Consider the following 17003-nt stretch of genomic DNA (forward strand, 5'->3'; position numbering starts at 1 on the left):
TAGCGATTCTCAGCACCGCGCTCCCCGTTGTCGTTCCGGAGCCTTTAAAAAGGCTCTTTCTGCGGTAAAGGGGGGCGCTTCAGGTGCCCACCGAATCTCCTTGTTCACAGGCTCCGTTCCTGTGATTTTAGGGGTCCCCCGCTTGCCGTAGCGGGTCAGACCCGAACTCGCAGAGCCGTCCTCTCTCCGGAGCTCGGAGAGGGAGCAGCCATTAGCGCTGGCGCCGAACCGGAAGTCTCGTCAAATACAGCCTTTCCTTGAGGAGGAGCTTCTAGAATTCTGGAAATAAAGCCTAGGAGGCTTCAGGCTGAGACCTCCCCTGCTTCAAGCACAAGGCAGCCAATTTCCCTAAATTGTGGGTTCTTCTGGAAGTTGGAGATTTGCTTTCTCTCTCTCAGCTACAGTTCATAGACAGAGCGTTTTGCTATGGAGCACTGTGCTCTAGTGGTCAGGACGCTGTAATTTCGAAACGCAATGTCTGTTCCACTGATGAAGTTACACATATATGCCGTCGTACAGCCTCGGGCAGCAGCCTTTAGCTTGGTATTCCCTGTTGGAAAGAAACACACAGGTGCTTTTTGTGGGATATAAAGCTGCTAGTCAAGTCCAACATTCCGCGAGAGGACTAACCGCCTCTATGTGGCAGGCAGTTTTGTCAGTTGGTCTGTTGGTCGGTTGCTGCAAGGAGTGTTAACTGGTAACTGCTCGGATGCAGTCTTTTCATGATTCACTACTATCTAATACAGTGGTACCTCGCAAGACGAATGCCTCGCAAGACAAAAAACTCGCTAGACGAAAGGTTTTTCCGTTTTTGATTTGCCTCGCAAGACGAATTTCACCTATGGGCTTGCTTCGCAAGACGAAAACATCTCGTGACTTTGTTTCCTTTGTCTAAAAACAAAGACATGTTTTGTTAATAAAGTTAATTTATTTTCCCTTCAATTTTTGAACTGCTCTTTACAGTATGTGTGACTTTAAAGAGCAGTTAATAAACTGTTGTTGTACCAAATTTGGCTTTGTTTGGACTTTTTTTGACCATAGGAAGACATTAATTGATTTTCAATGCATTCCTATGGGATTTCGTGATTCGCAAGACGAAAAATTCGCTAGACGACAAAACTTGCGGAACGAATTAATTTCGTCTTGCGGGGCACCACTGTATATAGTTTATCTGTTATGTAACCTAAGCCTGCCTTCAGGAACAACTCTGTAAACCTGAATGAATCTGATAGTAAAGTAGTTTATGTTAATATGATTCAGATTCATGTTTGTTTTCTTTAAGAGGGACAGAAAGGGATTATCAACCAGGAAGGTATAATTATTGATAAAAAACCAGAAACGTGTGTGGGCAATCCAGTGAGGACAAAGCATTCAGGTAGTGTATAAAGTGGGGCTTGTGAGGGGTGTGGCCTAGGGAGAGGAGGTGTGGCTAAGTAGGATTCAAAGGGCCAGAGAGAGAGAGAGTCCTAGAGGGACGCCTTCGGTCCCTAGACATGAGGGGCCCTCCCCAATTAAGATCCAAATTTTAGGATGTATTTTTATTTAACAAAATCAATATACCTCATGACTGCAGTAAAAACCACTAGGGGTTTACAAGAAATATTAACATTAGCGATACAAGCAGTTAAAACTATTAAAATATTTAAAACCCATTAGAATGAACAGCAAAAGGGAATAGAGTGCGTCCAATCTACATGTCTGGATAAAGTAAAGGTAAAGGGACCCCTGACAACCAGGTCCAGTTGTGACCGACTCTGGGGTTGCGGTGCTCATCTCGCTTTATTGGCCAAGGGAGCCGGCATACAGGTTCCAGGTCATGTGACCAGCATAACTAAGCCACTTCTGGTGAACCACAGCAGCACACGGAAATGCCGTTTACCTTCCTGCTGGAGCGGTACCTATTTATCTACTTGCACTTTGATGTGCTTTCGAACTGCTAGGATGTCAGGAGCAGGGACCAAGCAACAGGAGCTCACCCTGTCACAAGGATTCGAACCGCCGACCTTCTGATCGGCAAGTTCTAGGCTCTGTGGTTTAACCCACAGCGCCACTCACGTGCCACATGTCTGGATAGGCGTGTCTAAACAAAAATGTTTTATGGAGTTGCTGGGAAGAAATGGAATAAACAGCTACAGGGTTCCAGGCAGCAATTCATCAAGGTTTATCGACAATCTTGTAGTTTTCAGAACAGCACAATATGGAACACTAGTTCGATATACATCTGGCTGTCACCAGTATGTTCCTGGCAGCTGTCCACCACCATGGGGCACATCTACACTTGCTCATGGAGCAGTGTTCTGCCTGCTGCACTTCAGGTTCCAGTGGAACTCTATGGTCCAGTTCTTAGTTCAAGCTAAAGCGATGGAGAACTAAGATTGTGGATTACAAACTCCCAGTTTGGTCTGGTATTGGGGGTGACAGCAGCAGCCTGGGGCTGATTACAAGCTACCTAAGTTTTGAGAGTCACAAGAGCTCGTCTTGCTCTGCAGAGTAGCATTAACCATCCTCCCTTGGCTAAGCCTAATTCCCAGAGTGGTTTAACAATCAACCCCTTTTCCAAGAAAATCATAAAATGGTAGCTCTGTGTCCTGAACACACCCAGGGGTCATCCATTCTGCTGGATGTGTAAGTGGAAAACCAATCAGAATTGTGCTTTCTAGGCATGGAACAAGTGGAAGTGCAGGGAGGATCCACAGTTTCCGAAGCTATGACTCTCTCTGGGAGCACCACAAGTTCTCCAGACTCTGAGGGAGGGTGGATGGATGGGAAGAAAAAGAGATGTCCTGCAACTCTTCTCCTGCCTCTTTCTCCTGCTTTGTATTTGGCTTCCTGGTCTCCCCCTCCTGACTCCCCTCTTTCATCACCACCAGGAGCTGCCTCACAGGTGGCACAGAAATCCACAAATCACTAGCCCCTCCCCTGGATGTTCCTCCACCCGATTCCTCTGGTCACCAATCCCTCCTCCTTGGGCTCTTGACTATCCCAGACACACTGTGAGGGGAACAGCGTCTCCTAATAACTTTCAGCACCCTTGCCAGCATGTTTTTTTTTGGGAAGCCTGACTGTTCAAGGTGGCGTGATACTGCTTTAAATGCCCTAGCTGCACTCACAAGATGCAGAGACTCACCAAGACTGATGCTACCCGCATAGTAGAAGCAGCGGTCCTCGTTATTTCTGCAGCTGACGGTTTTCTTGGACTGGCACTGATTGCTTGTGAAGGAGTAGCAACTTGGGCACTTCAGCCCATTGAGCTCCCTCTCCTCAGGCTCTGGCACTGTAAAGCAATCACCACAGCACCCCAACCTTGCAGTTAGTTTGCAGCTTCAAACCACATCTGGCTGTATGTGAGGGATGGGAATTGTGCTCCCCCTTCCAAGAGGGATGTGTACCAGCTCCCAGCACTTCTCCAAGTATAGTGCTCCAGCCTTGCTCCATTCATCCAGGGCTATATTAAGGCATGGTGCAAGAGATTTCTGACTGGGGCCACATTCACAGCATACTTCAAGCACAAGGATACTGCTTTAAGCAATTGGGCTGAGCACTGAGAACCACTGGAGGGCATTCTGAGAGACAAAATGGTAGCCACAGAAACACACAAGATGGTGATGAAATACTACAAAATGGCCCCCTTTCTTAGAGAGGGGAAGAAAAAGAAAACTCTGAGCAGTTTCGTCCTTTAAAAATCTCTTCTGGAAAAAGATGTGCTTAGTTCTAGGTGAAATTACAATTTCACCTAGGAAAAAATGGTAGCTAATAATAATAATAATAATAATAATAATAATAATAATAATAATAATAATTTATTTATACCCCACCCTCCCCGGCCAGAACTGGGCTTGGTGCGGCTAGCACCAAAAAAATTACAATATAAAGTAAAAAAGAAAGAAAAAACAGCTAGTTAAAATACAGGTTAAACCTGTAAGATCCCTCTGTGGACCTTACCTACAGAAGCACAGGCAGTTAAGAAAAAGAATATGGATGGGGAATGGGACACATACCGATTATTAGTAGAAGGACAACAAGATGAACCTATACTGAAAAAATATGAAGAAATTAAAGGGCACCTAACAGACTGGCTGCAATATTTTAAATTCATCAAAGATTAACCATTGATAAAAAAGCAGGACTTGCAAAAGAAACATCAGAATTTGAAAAAGCAAAGTAAAGGAAAATATATCTCACGTGTATACGACCTCCTATTGGAATGGGAGGTAAAGGAAGAACAAGTGAAAGCTGTAATGGTGAGATGGGTGCAAGATTTGGGTTATAATATTTACATGGAACAATGGGAAAAATTATGGCGGGAAGACATAAAATTCATGGCCTGCTACCCTCACCAGTTCTGGAAGGCTCCTATAGAAGGGTCCTGTACGAACAGAGACTTTGCACCTGCCCCTTAGGGGAAATAGGAAGCCTCAAACATATATTTTTTAGATGTCCTTTTTATGTTGAGATTCGTAGAGACACCACTGATCCTTTGCTGAAGAGGCTCGCCAATCTTTCAGACAGTCTAAACTTACGGTAATTCTCTCCTCTTAGGCAAAGATCATAAGACGACCTGGCTGGTAGCCAGATTCTGCGCCCAGATTTGTAGGCACAGATCATCCTGTAGAATAAAACAGTTTACTAGGGAAATGCTGAAGTTGCCCTTTGAGGTGCCTCAGGGTCAATTTTTTATGGTAGCCCAAATCTCAGTTGTACGGGTGTATGTATATACCTCAATTTTAACTCATGAGCTATTGCTGCAATCTGCTCCAATTGTATATTTTATCTTTATGAACGCTGTTTTTATTCTGTTATGTTACGTGAGCTGGTCTTTGACCGTAATAAATTATCTATCTATCAGTAGGTTAGGGAACTCCAAGGTCCAGCCGGCCACCACATCCAACAGGCCTAACAGGGTGGCTGCTGCTGCACTAGGTGGTCAGTACACCAGCCAGACAGCCAAACTCTCCTTGGTGCCCCACACTAAGGCCAACACGTTCAGTGCCGGAGACTGATGGTGATAATAAGAGCTATTTTGTGGGGGTTGATTGCTAAACTGTAGCTCTGTGAGGGGAATAGGGGTTTTCCTACCAACTCTCAGCACCCTTAACAAACTACCACTCCCATAATTCTTTGTTATAGTGCTGTAAATAACAGTATACACCAGGGTGGGGGGATTGCTAAAGGGAAGTATGTAGTGCTGTGTGTGTGGTAATTCCCCCACCGCCTTTGACACTCATTTCCAGCCTCCAAGGTGTGCTCTACACACCTGTTGGTGGCAGCAGCAGAAGGCAGGAGGTCATCTCACCTTGAATAATAATAATAATAATAATAATAATAATAATAATAATAATAATAATAATATATACCCCGCCCATCTGGCCGGGTTTCGCCAGCCACTCTGGGCAGCTTCTAACAAAATATTAAAGTGCAACAATCTTTTAACATTGAAAGCTTCCCTAAACAGGGCTTCCTTCAGATGTCTTCTAAAAGTCTGGTAGTTGTTTTTCTCTTTGACATCTGGTGGGAGGGCATTCCACAGGGCGGGTGCCGCTACCGAGAAGACCCTCTGCCTGGTTCCCTGTAACTTGGCTTCTCACAGTGAGGGATCCACCAGAAGGCCCTCGGCACTGGACTTCAGTGTCTGGGCAGAATGATGGGGGTAGAGACGCTCCTTCAGATATACTGGACCGAGGCCGTCATGGGTGGGCTGGCTCTGCACCTGGACTAACTGCTTGCTTTCCCTGGGGGTGAACATGACATCTAAGAATGTAAACTTATTTAAAGATAATTATGAGAAATGCTGGTCAGAGGTGAAAAAAGATTTAGAAATTTGGACGAACCTGAAGCTTTCCTTGCTGGGTCGGATTGCTGTTATTAAGATGAATGTATTGCCGAGGATTTTATTTCTATTTCAATCATTGCAAATTATTGACAAGATGGACTGTTTCAATAAGTGGCAAAGAGATATTTCTAGATTTGTCTGGCAGGGCAAAAAGCCCAGAATAAAACTTAAAATTCTTACTGATGCTAAAGATAGAGGGGGGTTTGCCCTGCCAGACTTAAAACTTTATTACGAGTCAGCAGTTTTTTGCTGGCTGAAGGAATGGCTGCTTCTTGAGAACACTGATGTTTTGGACCTTGAAGGGTATGATAATGTATTCGGGTGGCATGCATATCTATGGTACGGCAAGATAAAAGCACATAAGGCATTTAAAAACCATATTGTCAGAAAAGCACTGTTTAATGTCTGGATAAGGTACAAAGACTTTTTGGAGAGTAAAACTCCAAGGTGGCTATCACCTATGGAGGCGAAGGCCTTGAAAAAACTCAACATGGAAGCTAATTGGCCAAAATACTGGGAAATTTTAGAACAGGAAGGTGATAAATTGAAATTGCAGAGTTATGACAAACTCAAAGAGAAGGTGCGAGACTGGTTACACTATTTTCGAATAAGAGAGGTTTATAATTTGGATAAAAAAATTGGTTTTCAGGTGGAAAAATCAAAGTTGGAAACAGAACTGTTAGAACCCAATGTAAAGACACTTTCGAGAATGTATAATCTGCTGTTGAAATGGAATACTGAGGAAGAAACAGTAAAATCGGCAATGATAAAATGGGCACAAGACATAGGCCATAACATTATGTTTGCTGACTGGGAGTGGTTGTGGACCACCGGGATTAAATCTACGGCATGTAATGCCTTAAGAGAGAATATTATGAAAATGATGTATAGGTGGTACATGACCCCAGTCAAGCTTGCAAAAATATATCATCTGCCCGATAATAAATGTTGGAAATGCAAAGAGATGGAAGGTACATTCTTTCACCTTTGGTGGACGTGCCCAAGGATCAAGGCCTTCTGGGAAATGATATATAATGAACTGAAAAAGGTATTTAAACATACTTTCCTGAAGAAACCAGAGGCCTTCCTCCTGGGCATAGTGGACCAATCGGTGTTAAAGAAGGATAGAACTTTTTTTTTTATGTATGCTACAGCAGCAGCAAGAATTCTCATCGCAAAGGATTGGAAGACACAAGATCTACCCACCTTGGAAGATTGGCAGATGCAGCTAATGGACTATATGGAGATGGCGGAAATGACTGGCAGAATCCGAGACCAGGGAGAGGAGACGGTGGAGGAAGATTGGAAGAAATTTAAAATTTATTTGCAGAAATACTGTAAAATTTATGAATGTTAAGGACATTGAAATGAAACGCAGGGGCTTTAGCAATGAAGTAAAATGTAAGATTGGATTAACAACAGATAAATTAATAGGATATGAATTTGCTGAATTAATTTTTAAAAAAGGGATACAAGAACGGGAGACGTGAGGAAGTCGGGAAAATAAGCTAATTGAAGATGAGAAATTAAGAAAGAGGGAATTTTTGTTTTTTGTTACTATATGTGTTTTTATCTCTTTTTTTCTTTTTCTTTTGATGTGCTTGATGTTTGTATTTTTGTACTGTATTTTTATTTGTGATTTTGTATTTTCTTTGTCCATGTATGCTTTTTTATTGTGAAAACTTAATAAAATATTTATATATATAAAAAATAACTGCTTGCTTTCCCCTTCCTCCATAGGGCTAATAGCGGCTTAGGACAATATCTTCAAATTGGGAAAATGGAACAAGAGGTGAGGGAAGGATTTGTGCAGGTGGCACAGGAGCCCATGCTATCTAATATAGTTGTATTAGAATTTGCTTTAGAAGGATGCAAACCTGAAGAAATTAAATTCCTCACACAGAAACGGGAAAGGAGTCTGTCCTGCTAAAAATAGCTCTAAAAATGCATCAAAGAAAGAGGAGGAGTCTAGGTTTTGGAGGAAGGGCTAGAGCTCTGGGAATCCAATGAGACAGTGTGATGTAGTGGTTAGAGGGTTGGACTAGAATCTGGGAAACCAAGGTTCAAATCCATGCTCAAGCCATGACGCTTGCTGGGGGACCTTATGCCAGCCACCATCTCTCAGCCTGACCTATTTCACAGAGTGTTTTGAGTCTAAAATGGTGAGCTCTTTGGAGAAAAGGGTAAATATCAGAAGCTGATATTAGGAGAGGGACTTTGAATAATATCAGGCAAGGTTGGCCTGGCCAATCCAGAGGCATCATAGTGCCTCACCAGTCACACCTGAGGAGGCCTCAACATGTAGTTCTGCGCAGCCTAACTTCAAGTTTTGGGGTTTTCAGTTCAAATCCCAACCCGAGCTTCTGTCTTCAGTTTGATAAGGGCTGCAGGCAGGAGGGCGAGAGGCAGACTCTGCTGAGAAGCTTGCCTTTCACCTCCATGGTGTCCCCACCTCTCTTCCTCTCCCCAAGGGGAAGGTGAATTGCCCCTGCCCTGCCTGGAAACGCCTCCTGTCAGGGCTGTGTGGCAGTGATGTTGGTGGGGTCTGGGGAGGGGTCTTCCGAGCAGGGAGAGGGAAGCGAATGCACCTGGGGCAACCAGCCCTCTTGAATCCCCCACTGCGGCTGCTACTTACGTTCAAGAGTTTCACTGTTGCACATATCTGTGTTACAGCAGTAGGTCTTGATCAACATGTACATAGTTGATGTTACGGTGACACTGGAATAGTCTGTGATGCAATACAGTGCATAGATACAGGACTTGAAAACAAATTTGCTCCCAAAAATACCTATAGAAGAAAGAATTGGAAGAAAATAACTACACCTGGAGATCTGGCTCACCCACACAAGAGGAAATATCCCCCAGGGGCAGCCTCTTATGAAAGCATTGCAGGCTGCTACCACCTTTGCAGCTGTGGTTCATTTCTTGGAGGCCAGATCTTCCACCTCCTTGGCAGCCCCTCCAAATGCTGCCTCTCTAATGGCCTCTTGGCAATTAGGAGGTGCTGCTGGTCTCCTCCCAGCCATCTTATCCCCACACAATTCCAGTGTAGATCCCCCTTCCCACCCCCTTGTTCCTGATGCAGATCTTCAGTCCCCCCTTCTTCCCTGCCTGGCCGCTGGGCAGCATTTCATGGTTTGCCTGAGGTGTCACAATATCTTGGGCTGGCCCGGCCTGGAGTGGAAAGAGAGACCTCCAGTTTTATCTATTTGTTGAATGTGAGGCAGGGATGGAGAACTTTTGAAAAGTCCTCATGAAAATTCACCCGCAGAGAATGCTGTTTCTATTCCAGTCAATACCAGTGATAGGAAGATAGGACACCTCAAGGAATGGCAAAAGGGTATTTCTAGATTCATCTGGCAGGGGAACAGACCTAGAATAAAATATAAATTACACGACTGCACAACTGGATTGCAAAAATGGGAGAAGTGTGGATGTGGAAGGAGGGCCTTGTTTGGCTTTGCATATTGTTTTGGAAAGAGCCAAGTAGGTAAGCTCACCTTCAAATGTGAACTCACTTGAATTTCCCTCTGTTTCCTACATGCAATACAGGATCTAGAACACTGCTTTATGAAAAGCCACACCCTGTGGTTTGTAGCTAAGATATGGCCTTAGAAAGTGAGTCTGGGAATTTAAGTTTTGGTGGTCAAAAAGGCTGAAAGTTCTTCTCACTTACCCATTTTGGCATCTCCAATGCCAGATACGCAGAACCGATTTATGGCCGTATTACACTCCTGTATGGTGGTGTTTTTGCAATCTTTTCCTTGACTGAGACATAACTCACAAGTCAGAGAGGCCGCTACAGACATGGGGAGATGGGTTCAGGAAACCTTAGCACCATCCACATATGGGAAATAGGTACATTAAGGTACATCAACACGACAGTTCCTCCTACAAAGCCCATCTCATGAGAGGCAGTGAAGGCCACCAACTTGGATGGCTTAAGAAAAGGAACAGATAAATTCAAGGGGGATAATAAGTCTGTTGATGGCTTCCAGCCTCAAGAGATATTTTCTCTCTCTAACACTGTAGGCACTATTAGATCCTGCTTGTGAACTTCCCGTAGGCATCTGGTTCACCATGGTGACAACAAGATAGTGGACCAAACGGGCCATTTTTCACTTATGCAGTGCTGTCTATATATATTTCCTCTGTAGTTCTTAAGTTGTGTGTGAATGGGGGCTGAGTCTTGGAGAGACCAGAGAATGATTGTCCTAGGTGGCTCCGGCAGTCTGAGAGAGAGGACCTGTAGGGCAGGTGTGAGGAAACCTTTGACACTCCACAAGTAGCTGAACTACAACTCCCATCAGCTCCAGAAAGCATGACCAATGGCTCTGGATGATGGGCACTGGAGTTTGTCAAAGATGCTCCACATGTGCACTAGCAGAACTTAAAAAGGAAAGGTATATTTATTTGAGAAGTGGTGAGGAGATAAAACCTCATGGAGGAGGTGCGGGGGGGCGGGGGCGGCTAAGCTTTAATGTGTGAGTACCTGAAGGATGAGTTTCAACATATTGCCTATTGAATTGAAAATGAATTATGGGCAAGCAGCTCAGTGGAACTGGAATAACTAGATTTCACCTTTTCCCTTGCCCGCTGTAGAAAATCATCAGCGTGACCAAGGCAGTTTCAGTCCCATGATATGGCCTGAATCCTGATTGGAAGGGATCCAAATGGTCTGCATCCTCCAGGCATGCTTGGAGTTGTTCAGCAACCACCCGCACAATCACCTTGCCCAACAATGGAAGATTTGAGACTGGGTGATAGTTGGGCATATTGGCCGGGTCTAAAGATGTTTTTTTAAGAAGCGGTTTAATGACTGCCTCTTTCAGCGGGTCTGGGAAGGCTCCCTCACAGAGGGAAGCATTCACCACCCCACAGAGCCCATCACCCATCCCTTCCCGGCTTGCTTTTATTAGCCAGGATGGGCAAGGATCAAGGAGACAGGTGGTTGGTTTCACTTGTCCAAGCAACCTGTCCACATCCTCAGAGGTAACAGATTGGAATTGATTCCATGCAGCTCGACTAGACAAGACTCTAGCACTCTCCCGCCCGACCCTGCTGCCACGGTGGAGTCTACCTCCGTCCGAATCTGAGCAACTTTATCTGCAAAATACTTTATTGTTGTAGGAGATCTTGCGGTCTTTACAAGGCCCTATTGGCAAAGATGGTTCCGTTAAACTGTGAACCACCTGAAAGAGTCTCCTGCTGCAATTTTCTGCAGATGCAATAGAGGCAGTCTTTTTTGATGTTGCTATTGCCACTTGAAGAAGAAGAAGAAGAGTTTGGATTTGATATCCCGCCTTTCACTCCCTTTAAGGAGTCTCAAAGCGGCTAACATTCTCCTTTCCCTTCCTCCCCCACAACAAACACTCTGTGAGGTGAGTGGGGCTGTAGGCTCGACATTGAGATCTAACCTATGTAAGGCTGATGATAGTCAGTCATTAACTCATTAAGAAGGCCATTAAGAGAAACTCTTTGGGCCAGATAGAAAATGGGGAAAACACCTACCTGAGGTGAGTAGCAGAGAAAAAAGGACAGAGTTTCAGAGGGAGTTGCAGAATCTGAGTGGGCGATGAGGTAAACAAACAGAAAAAAGTGCAAGAAACATATTCTTTGTTGTAGATGAAAGCTAGGATTCTGGTTATTCAAGAGTGGACAACTGCCTCCCTTACTCCCCCAATGGACTTGGGGATACTGCACATCTCAGTTTGTATTTGGTTAAATAAAAACAAATATAAATATTGGGAACAAACAATCTATGATTGAGGATCCCTTGTAGCTTGACCATATGCTTTATTCCTCTTCCTTTCTTCTCTTGCTTTAATGGCTGACCCCCCCCCTTAGTTCCTTCCTGGAAACAGGATGAACTGCCCAGCAGCTGTGGTTCTGCTCACCTGGATTCAGAAGGGTCAAGAGGAGGCAGGAGATCAGGAGTGTCTTCATCATTCTAGAGAGCTGAAGAGCCAGGAAGGAGTTTGAGAACAGCACTGAGCTGAACAAGCAACTGATGCACAAAGAGGCTTCATTGAAGGAATTTACAGATGATGTCAAGGAGCAATTTGCCAGCACCCAGGAACAACGGATTCAGGACAGTGCAACAAATTGCTAGAATTCTAATTGTGCTATACCATGATGTAAAGCACAGTTCTGAAAACAAATTAAATATCTTCCCCCTTCCAAGTACTCCAAGGACACGTCCCTCCTAATCTGTGCCAGCCTCAATTTCATGTCCCCACTAATCTAGATTCTATTATCTGAGACAGACAGACAGACAGACAGACAGACAGAGAGAGAGAGAGAGAGAGAGAGAGAGATTGCTTGTGCTTTTGGCCTAGAGGACCACAGCTTCTCATTCCTGCTATAGGAGCTCTTTAAAGTCTGCTCGGATTTTCATCATCCTGAGGAGAGGCAAAAACCCCATCAAACCTGGCCAGCTCATCAGCATTTTTGCACCTGCGAAACATTGGTAGAGTTAAAACAACACCCACCCACACCCTATTAAAACCATGGCAATGATTGCAATAAGAACATCGTGGCACCAGCTCTTCATTTAAAGTGGTCAGTTCCCAAAAGCCCATTGGAACAAATTACATGCTTTATTATTCCTAATTACAGTGGTGCCTCGCAAGACAAAAAGAATCCGTTCTGTGATTCTCTTTGTCTAGCGGTTTTTTCGTCTTGCGAATCAAGCCCATTGAAGGATTAGCGGATTAGCGCTATTAGCGGCTTTTAGCGGCTTTTAGCGGCTTATCTGCTGATCGGATCAGCTGATAAGCGGCTTAGCGGCTTAGAAAAAAGGGGGGGGAGGAAAAAACCCCAGCAGGAACTCGCAAGACATTGTCGTCTTGCGAAGCAAGCCCATAGGAAATTCGTTTTGCGAAGCACCTCCAAAATGGAAAACTCTTTCGTCTAGCGAGTTTTCCATCTTGTGAGGCATTCGTCTTGCGGGGCACCACTGTACATCTATACTATACAGCTATTTTGCTGTCTTGAGAAGTCCGGAGAAGGAGAGAAACCTGGGGGGTGGAGTTGGAAGCAGAGTTTGAGAATACGACTGTGGGACAATCACAGAATCACAGATTTGGAAAGGACCTCTGAGGGGCATCTGGGCCAGCCTCCAGCAACTGAGGTACCTCAACTCAAGCAGCCTCAACTTCAAAGAACTTAAGGATTCCCTGATCCAATTTGACTTCTGCAGTCCCGGCCATCAGGGACATGCTCTCGTTCACGTTCAACTTCCTGGCTCTGCGCCAGCTCCTCCGCCGCTCCAGTTGGCCGAGGAGATCAAAATCATCTCACCCCTCCGCATCTTGCCCAGCAGAGAAACCGTGCACCTTGCACCCCCTCCTGGACAACGGCGCGCCACCCGTCCGTGACTCCTGAGCCTCCCCCGATCTCCTGCCCCCTTCCCCCTTCGTTTTGAGAGTTTCACAGGGTGCGAAAGAAGAGCTTTGCACCTTGCCCAACAGAGAAACCACACACCGTGCGCCACTCCTAGGCAACAGCCGCCCACCCACGATCTCTCAAAACGAACAGGGGAGGGGACAGGAAATTGGGGGAAGCTCAGGAATCATGGGTGGGGCGGCACGCTGTTGCCCTTATGTGACACCTCAAGCACTGAGATCCTTTAATTGGGGCAATTCTTGTAGCTCCCTGCACCCCTGAGGTTTAGTCAGCCTTCAATTCATAGGAAGCCGTTAGTGCAACAGGACAGAGAAAAGCTGTTATTCCTTTCTCGTAACACTAGGAGTTTTGGGCAGCCAATGAATGCCAGTGAATGTTGAAGATTTGAGAAAGATGGAAGAAAGTGCTGCTTGAAATAGCACATAGTTAAACTCTGGAATTTGCTCACAGGAAGTAAAGATGGGCAGCAACTTGGATGTGTTTGGTTAAGGATTAGAAGAAAATAATGGAGGATAAGGCTAACAATGGCTACTAACCAAGTTGGCCATGTTCTTCCTCAAGTGTTGGAGACAGTATTCCTCTGAATGTCAGTTGCTGGGAAGCATAAGGGGTTAGAGTGGTGTTGCTGTCCAGTCCTGCTTTGAGGCTTTGCACAGGCACCTGGCTGGCCATTGCGACAACAGGGTTCTGGGACAGCTGGCCTTGTTCAGCAGGCTGATGTAAGCTCTAGTCAGTTGAAGCGTGCGGGAAATCTAACATTTGCCCAAATCTTGATTGCTCACCCAGTGTACCCGCTGAAGGCGAGTAGATTCACAATGTACGTGCTGAAGAAACATGGTTTCACAATTTCTTTCTAAAATCACCAAGCTGTTTATTTGGCTGACTAAGGGAAGCCAAAGGAGAGAAAAAATTGGGAAAGTATGGAGGTCTTTAGTAATGTATACCATGAGAGGGGAACCTCTGACCTGGGGGCCAAATGCAGCCACTGCCTGCCTCTCCACAGGGCCAAGGAAAGGGGGTGGGTCAGGTGGTACATCGTTCCACTGCTTGGGGTCACACGGGGGACCTCCAAAAATGTTTCCATATATTGTGTGAAGACTATCATTTCCATTTTGTGTAAGACTACCTAATATGCCACGAGGCCTCTTCCTCCCTCTGCTTCCTCTTCTGCCAACATGCCTCTGCCTACTTGTCCCCATGGAAACAGAGAGGTGGCACTGACATCCTGGTGAAAGATAGCATGACTGGGCAAGGTGAGAGGTGAGTGAGAAGGTGGACTTTCCTTGCCTCTCCTGTGGACGATGTGCTCCGCCTTCTGAGGGGACTGCCATCCGCCTGTGAAGTGTGGGATATTTACCATGCAGCCAAACCAACAGTGCATGTTTGCTACATAGGCAAATGACAGGAGCTGAAGCCCTCCGAGTTTCTTCCTGAAAGTTTCCCAGAATGAACTCTGAGAGACACTCCCACTGTGCCCCGCTCTGGGGAGGGTGTAGGCATTTAGTCATGTCCGACTCTTCATGACCCCATGGACCAGAGCACGGCAGGCACTCCTGTCTTCCACTGCCTCCTGCAGTTTGGTCAAACTCATGCTTCTAGCTTCGAGAACACTGTCCAACCATCTCATCCTCTGTCGTCCCCTTCTCCTTGTGCCCTCCATCTTTCCCAGCATCAGGGTCTTTTCCAGGGAGTCTTCTCTTCTCATGAGGTGGCCAAAGTCTTGGAGCCTCAGCTTCAGGATCTGTCCTTCCAGTGAGCACTCAGGGCTGATTTCCTTCAGAATGAATAGGTTTGATCTTCTTGCAGTCCATGGGACTCTCAAGAGTCTCCTCCAGCACCATAATTCAAAAGCATCAATTCTTCGGTGATCAGCCTTCTTTATGGTCCAGCTCTCACTTCCATACATCACTACTGGGAAAACCATAGCTTTAACTATACAGACCATTGTTGGCAAAGTGATGTCTCTGCTTTTTAAGATGCTGTCTAGGTTTGTCATCACCTTTCTCCCAGGGAGAAGGCGTCTTTTAATTTTGTGACTGCTGTCACCATCTGCAGTGATCATGGAGCCCAAGAAAGTAAAATCTCTCACTGCCTTCATTTCTTCCCCTTCTATTTGCCAGGAGGTGGTGGGCCCAGTGGCCATGATCTTTATTTTTTTGATGTTGAGCTTCAGACCATATTTTGCGCTCTCCTCTTTCACCCTAATTATAAGGTTCTTTAATTCCTCCTCACTTTCTGCCATCAAGGTTGTGTCATCTGCATATCTGAGGTTGTTGATATTTCTTTCAGCAATCTATTATCCGGAAGGATAATATCCAATAAATACACCCTCTCCTAGCATCAATACACATCTTTACTTGAAGGGCAGCAGGTGATGGCATGATGTGATGTTGATGTCATGGCATCATATTGTGTGTGTGTGTGTGTGTGTGTGTGTGTGGTGGGCACCCACAATCTGGGGCCCAGGTTGGTGCCTCTGGTTACAGGTGTCTTCCCCTTCTGCTGCAACAGGCTCTTCCCCTTTGTCATCCCACTGAAAAAACCCAGGAGGGGCATAAAAAGGACAGAGGAAATATTAGCTGCTCACAGTCTCAGTCTTGGAAAAAGCCCTGGAGAGGAGGAGACATAGGCAGATATGGGGCGTCGGGGACTTTTCATCTTGGCAGTTGATTTCATGCAGGAAGACCCACAGGGAATGATCTGCTGTGCTCATTAGGCCTGACACTCTGTGAAAATTGTGTTTTTCCTAAGAAAGAGTTTGAAAACTACAATTTACTGACTATGACACAGACACATGTGGCAGTGGATTTGGAAGGTGAGAGATTTTTCTCTGTAGCTTATATGCATGCAGTGGAAAACAAGGAATGCTAGAGTCAAGGCAGATGTTACTTCCTTGTGGAGCCTTTGCAGAAGAAAATATGCTGTATTCGTTGAGTGATTCTTAAAGAAATTACTGAAGTATTCGCTTACAAATTTGGTGCTTGTAGGATTTTCTTTTCTTATATTACCCCATTGGCCAAAAATATGGTAGAATGCATCATTTTGATAAGCAATGACAGGATTATTATTTTTTTAGCAGATGTAGCTATTTCTTTTCAATTGCCTCTCGCAGGTGCTTCTAGAAAATCCAAGTTTGAAATGGGATGCTCTACAAATTGGCCCTAAGCAAATTATAAAAGGCTCCCATGCAGCACACCTTTGGGTGCCCTGCCTACCCCATCGCCTCCAACCGAGGTGCCAATTTTTGCTAACAGAGCAGTATTTTTTGCCAGCTGAGAGAGAGCAGAAAAAAACTTTTTATGTAGGCAATGACAGTAGCGAGAATACTATTGGCCCAGAGATGGAAAGAGGATAAAGTTCCAACCAAAGAATATTGGATGATGATTATGGACTATGCCGAAATGGCGAAAGTGACCGGGAGAATAAGAGACCAGGACGAGAAGAAGTTTGAGAGAGAATGGGAAAGATAGGCTGAAGATAAACTGAAGGATAGATATGGAAGCCAGAGAGGGGTGGGGGGAAGTCAAGGGATTCTGGGAATCCAAATGTGAAGGTGAATGATATGTTTAAATTGAAATGTGTTATGAAAAAATGAATTAAACAAATTTCAAAAGAAAAAAGGAAATGGTAGCTCTGCGTCCTGAACACAGCCAGGTGTCACACAAACCTTTGCACCGCTTTCCCTCATGAAAAATCCTGTGGTTTAGTGCTGAATTGGAACAATCAGGATCAGGTTTTTCTGCAGATTTCCTGGAAGGAAAACAGT

At 45.1% G+C, this 17003-nt stretch overlaps 1 protein-coding gene across 1 annotated transcript; it reads right to left on the reverse strand.

Annotated features, from left to right (window-relative positions):
• Positions 1–253: 253 nt before the first annotated feature.
• On the reverse strand, positions 254–8536 carry LOC309537751 (phospholipase A2 inhibitor and Ly6/PLAUR domain-containing protein-like). The gene is made up of 3 exons (XM_082232750.1): positions 8466–8536; positions 3128–3274; positions 254–550 (listed from the first exon to the last, which is right to left on the reverse strand). Exons 1-3 carry the CDS (start codon positions 8527–8529, stop codon positions 399–401), a joined length of 363 nt encoding a protein of 120 aa, XP_082088876.1. The 5' UTR covers positions 8530–8536; the 3' UTR covers positions 254–398.
• Positions 8537–17003: the final 8467 nt, after the last annotated feature.

The sequence above is a fragment of the Podarcis vaucheri genome, assembly GCF_965113315.1.
Source record: "Podarcis vaucheri genome assembly, chromosome: 7".
Lineage (NCBI taxonomy): Eukaryota > Metazoa > Chordata > Lepidosauria > Squamata > Lacertidae > Podarcis > Podarcis vaucheri.

What these genes read in the sequence shown, in the direction of transcription:
- LOC309537751 (XM_082232750.1), bottom strand. Translation starts at nt 8,529, where the DNA reads ATGTACATGTTGATCAAGACCTACTGCTGTAACACAGATATGTGCAAC. An exon ending in CAACAGTGAAACTCTTGAAC is followed by an intron (nt 3,275 to 8,465) that starts GTAAGTAGCAGC and finishes ATTGCTTTACAG; the next exon opens with TGCCAGAGCCTGAGGAGAGG. An exon ending in TGCGGGTAGCATCAGTCTTG is followed by an intron (nt 551 to 3,127) that starts GTGAGTCTCTGC and finishes TCTTTCCAACAG; the next exon opens with GGAATACCAAGCTAAAGGCT.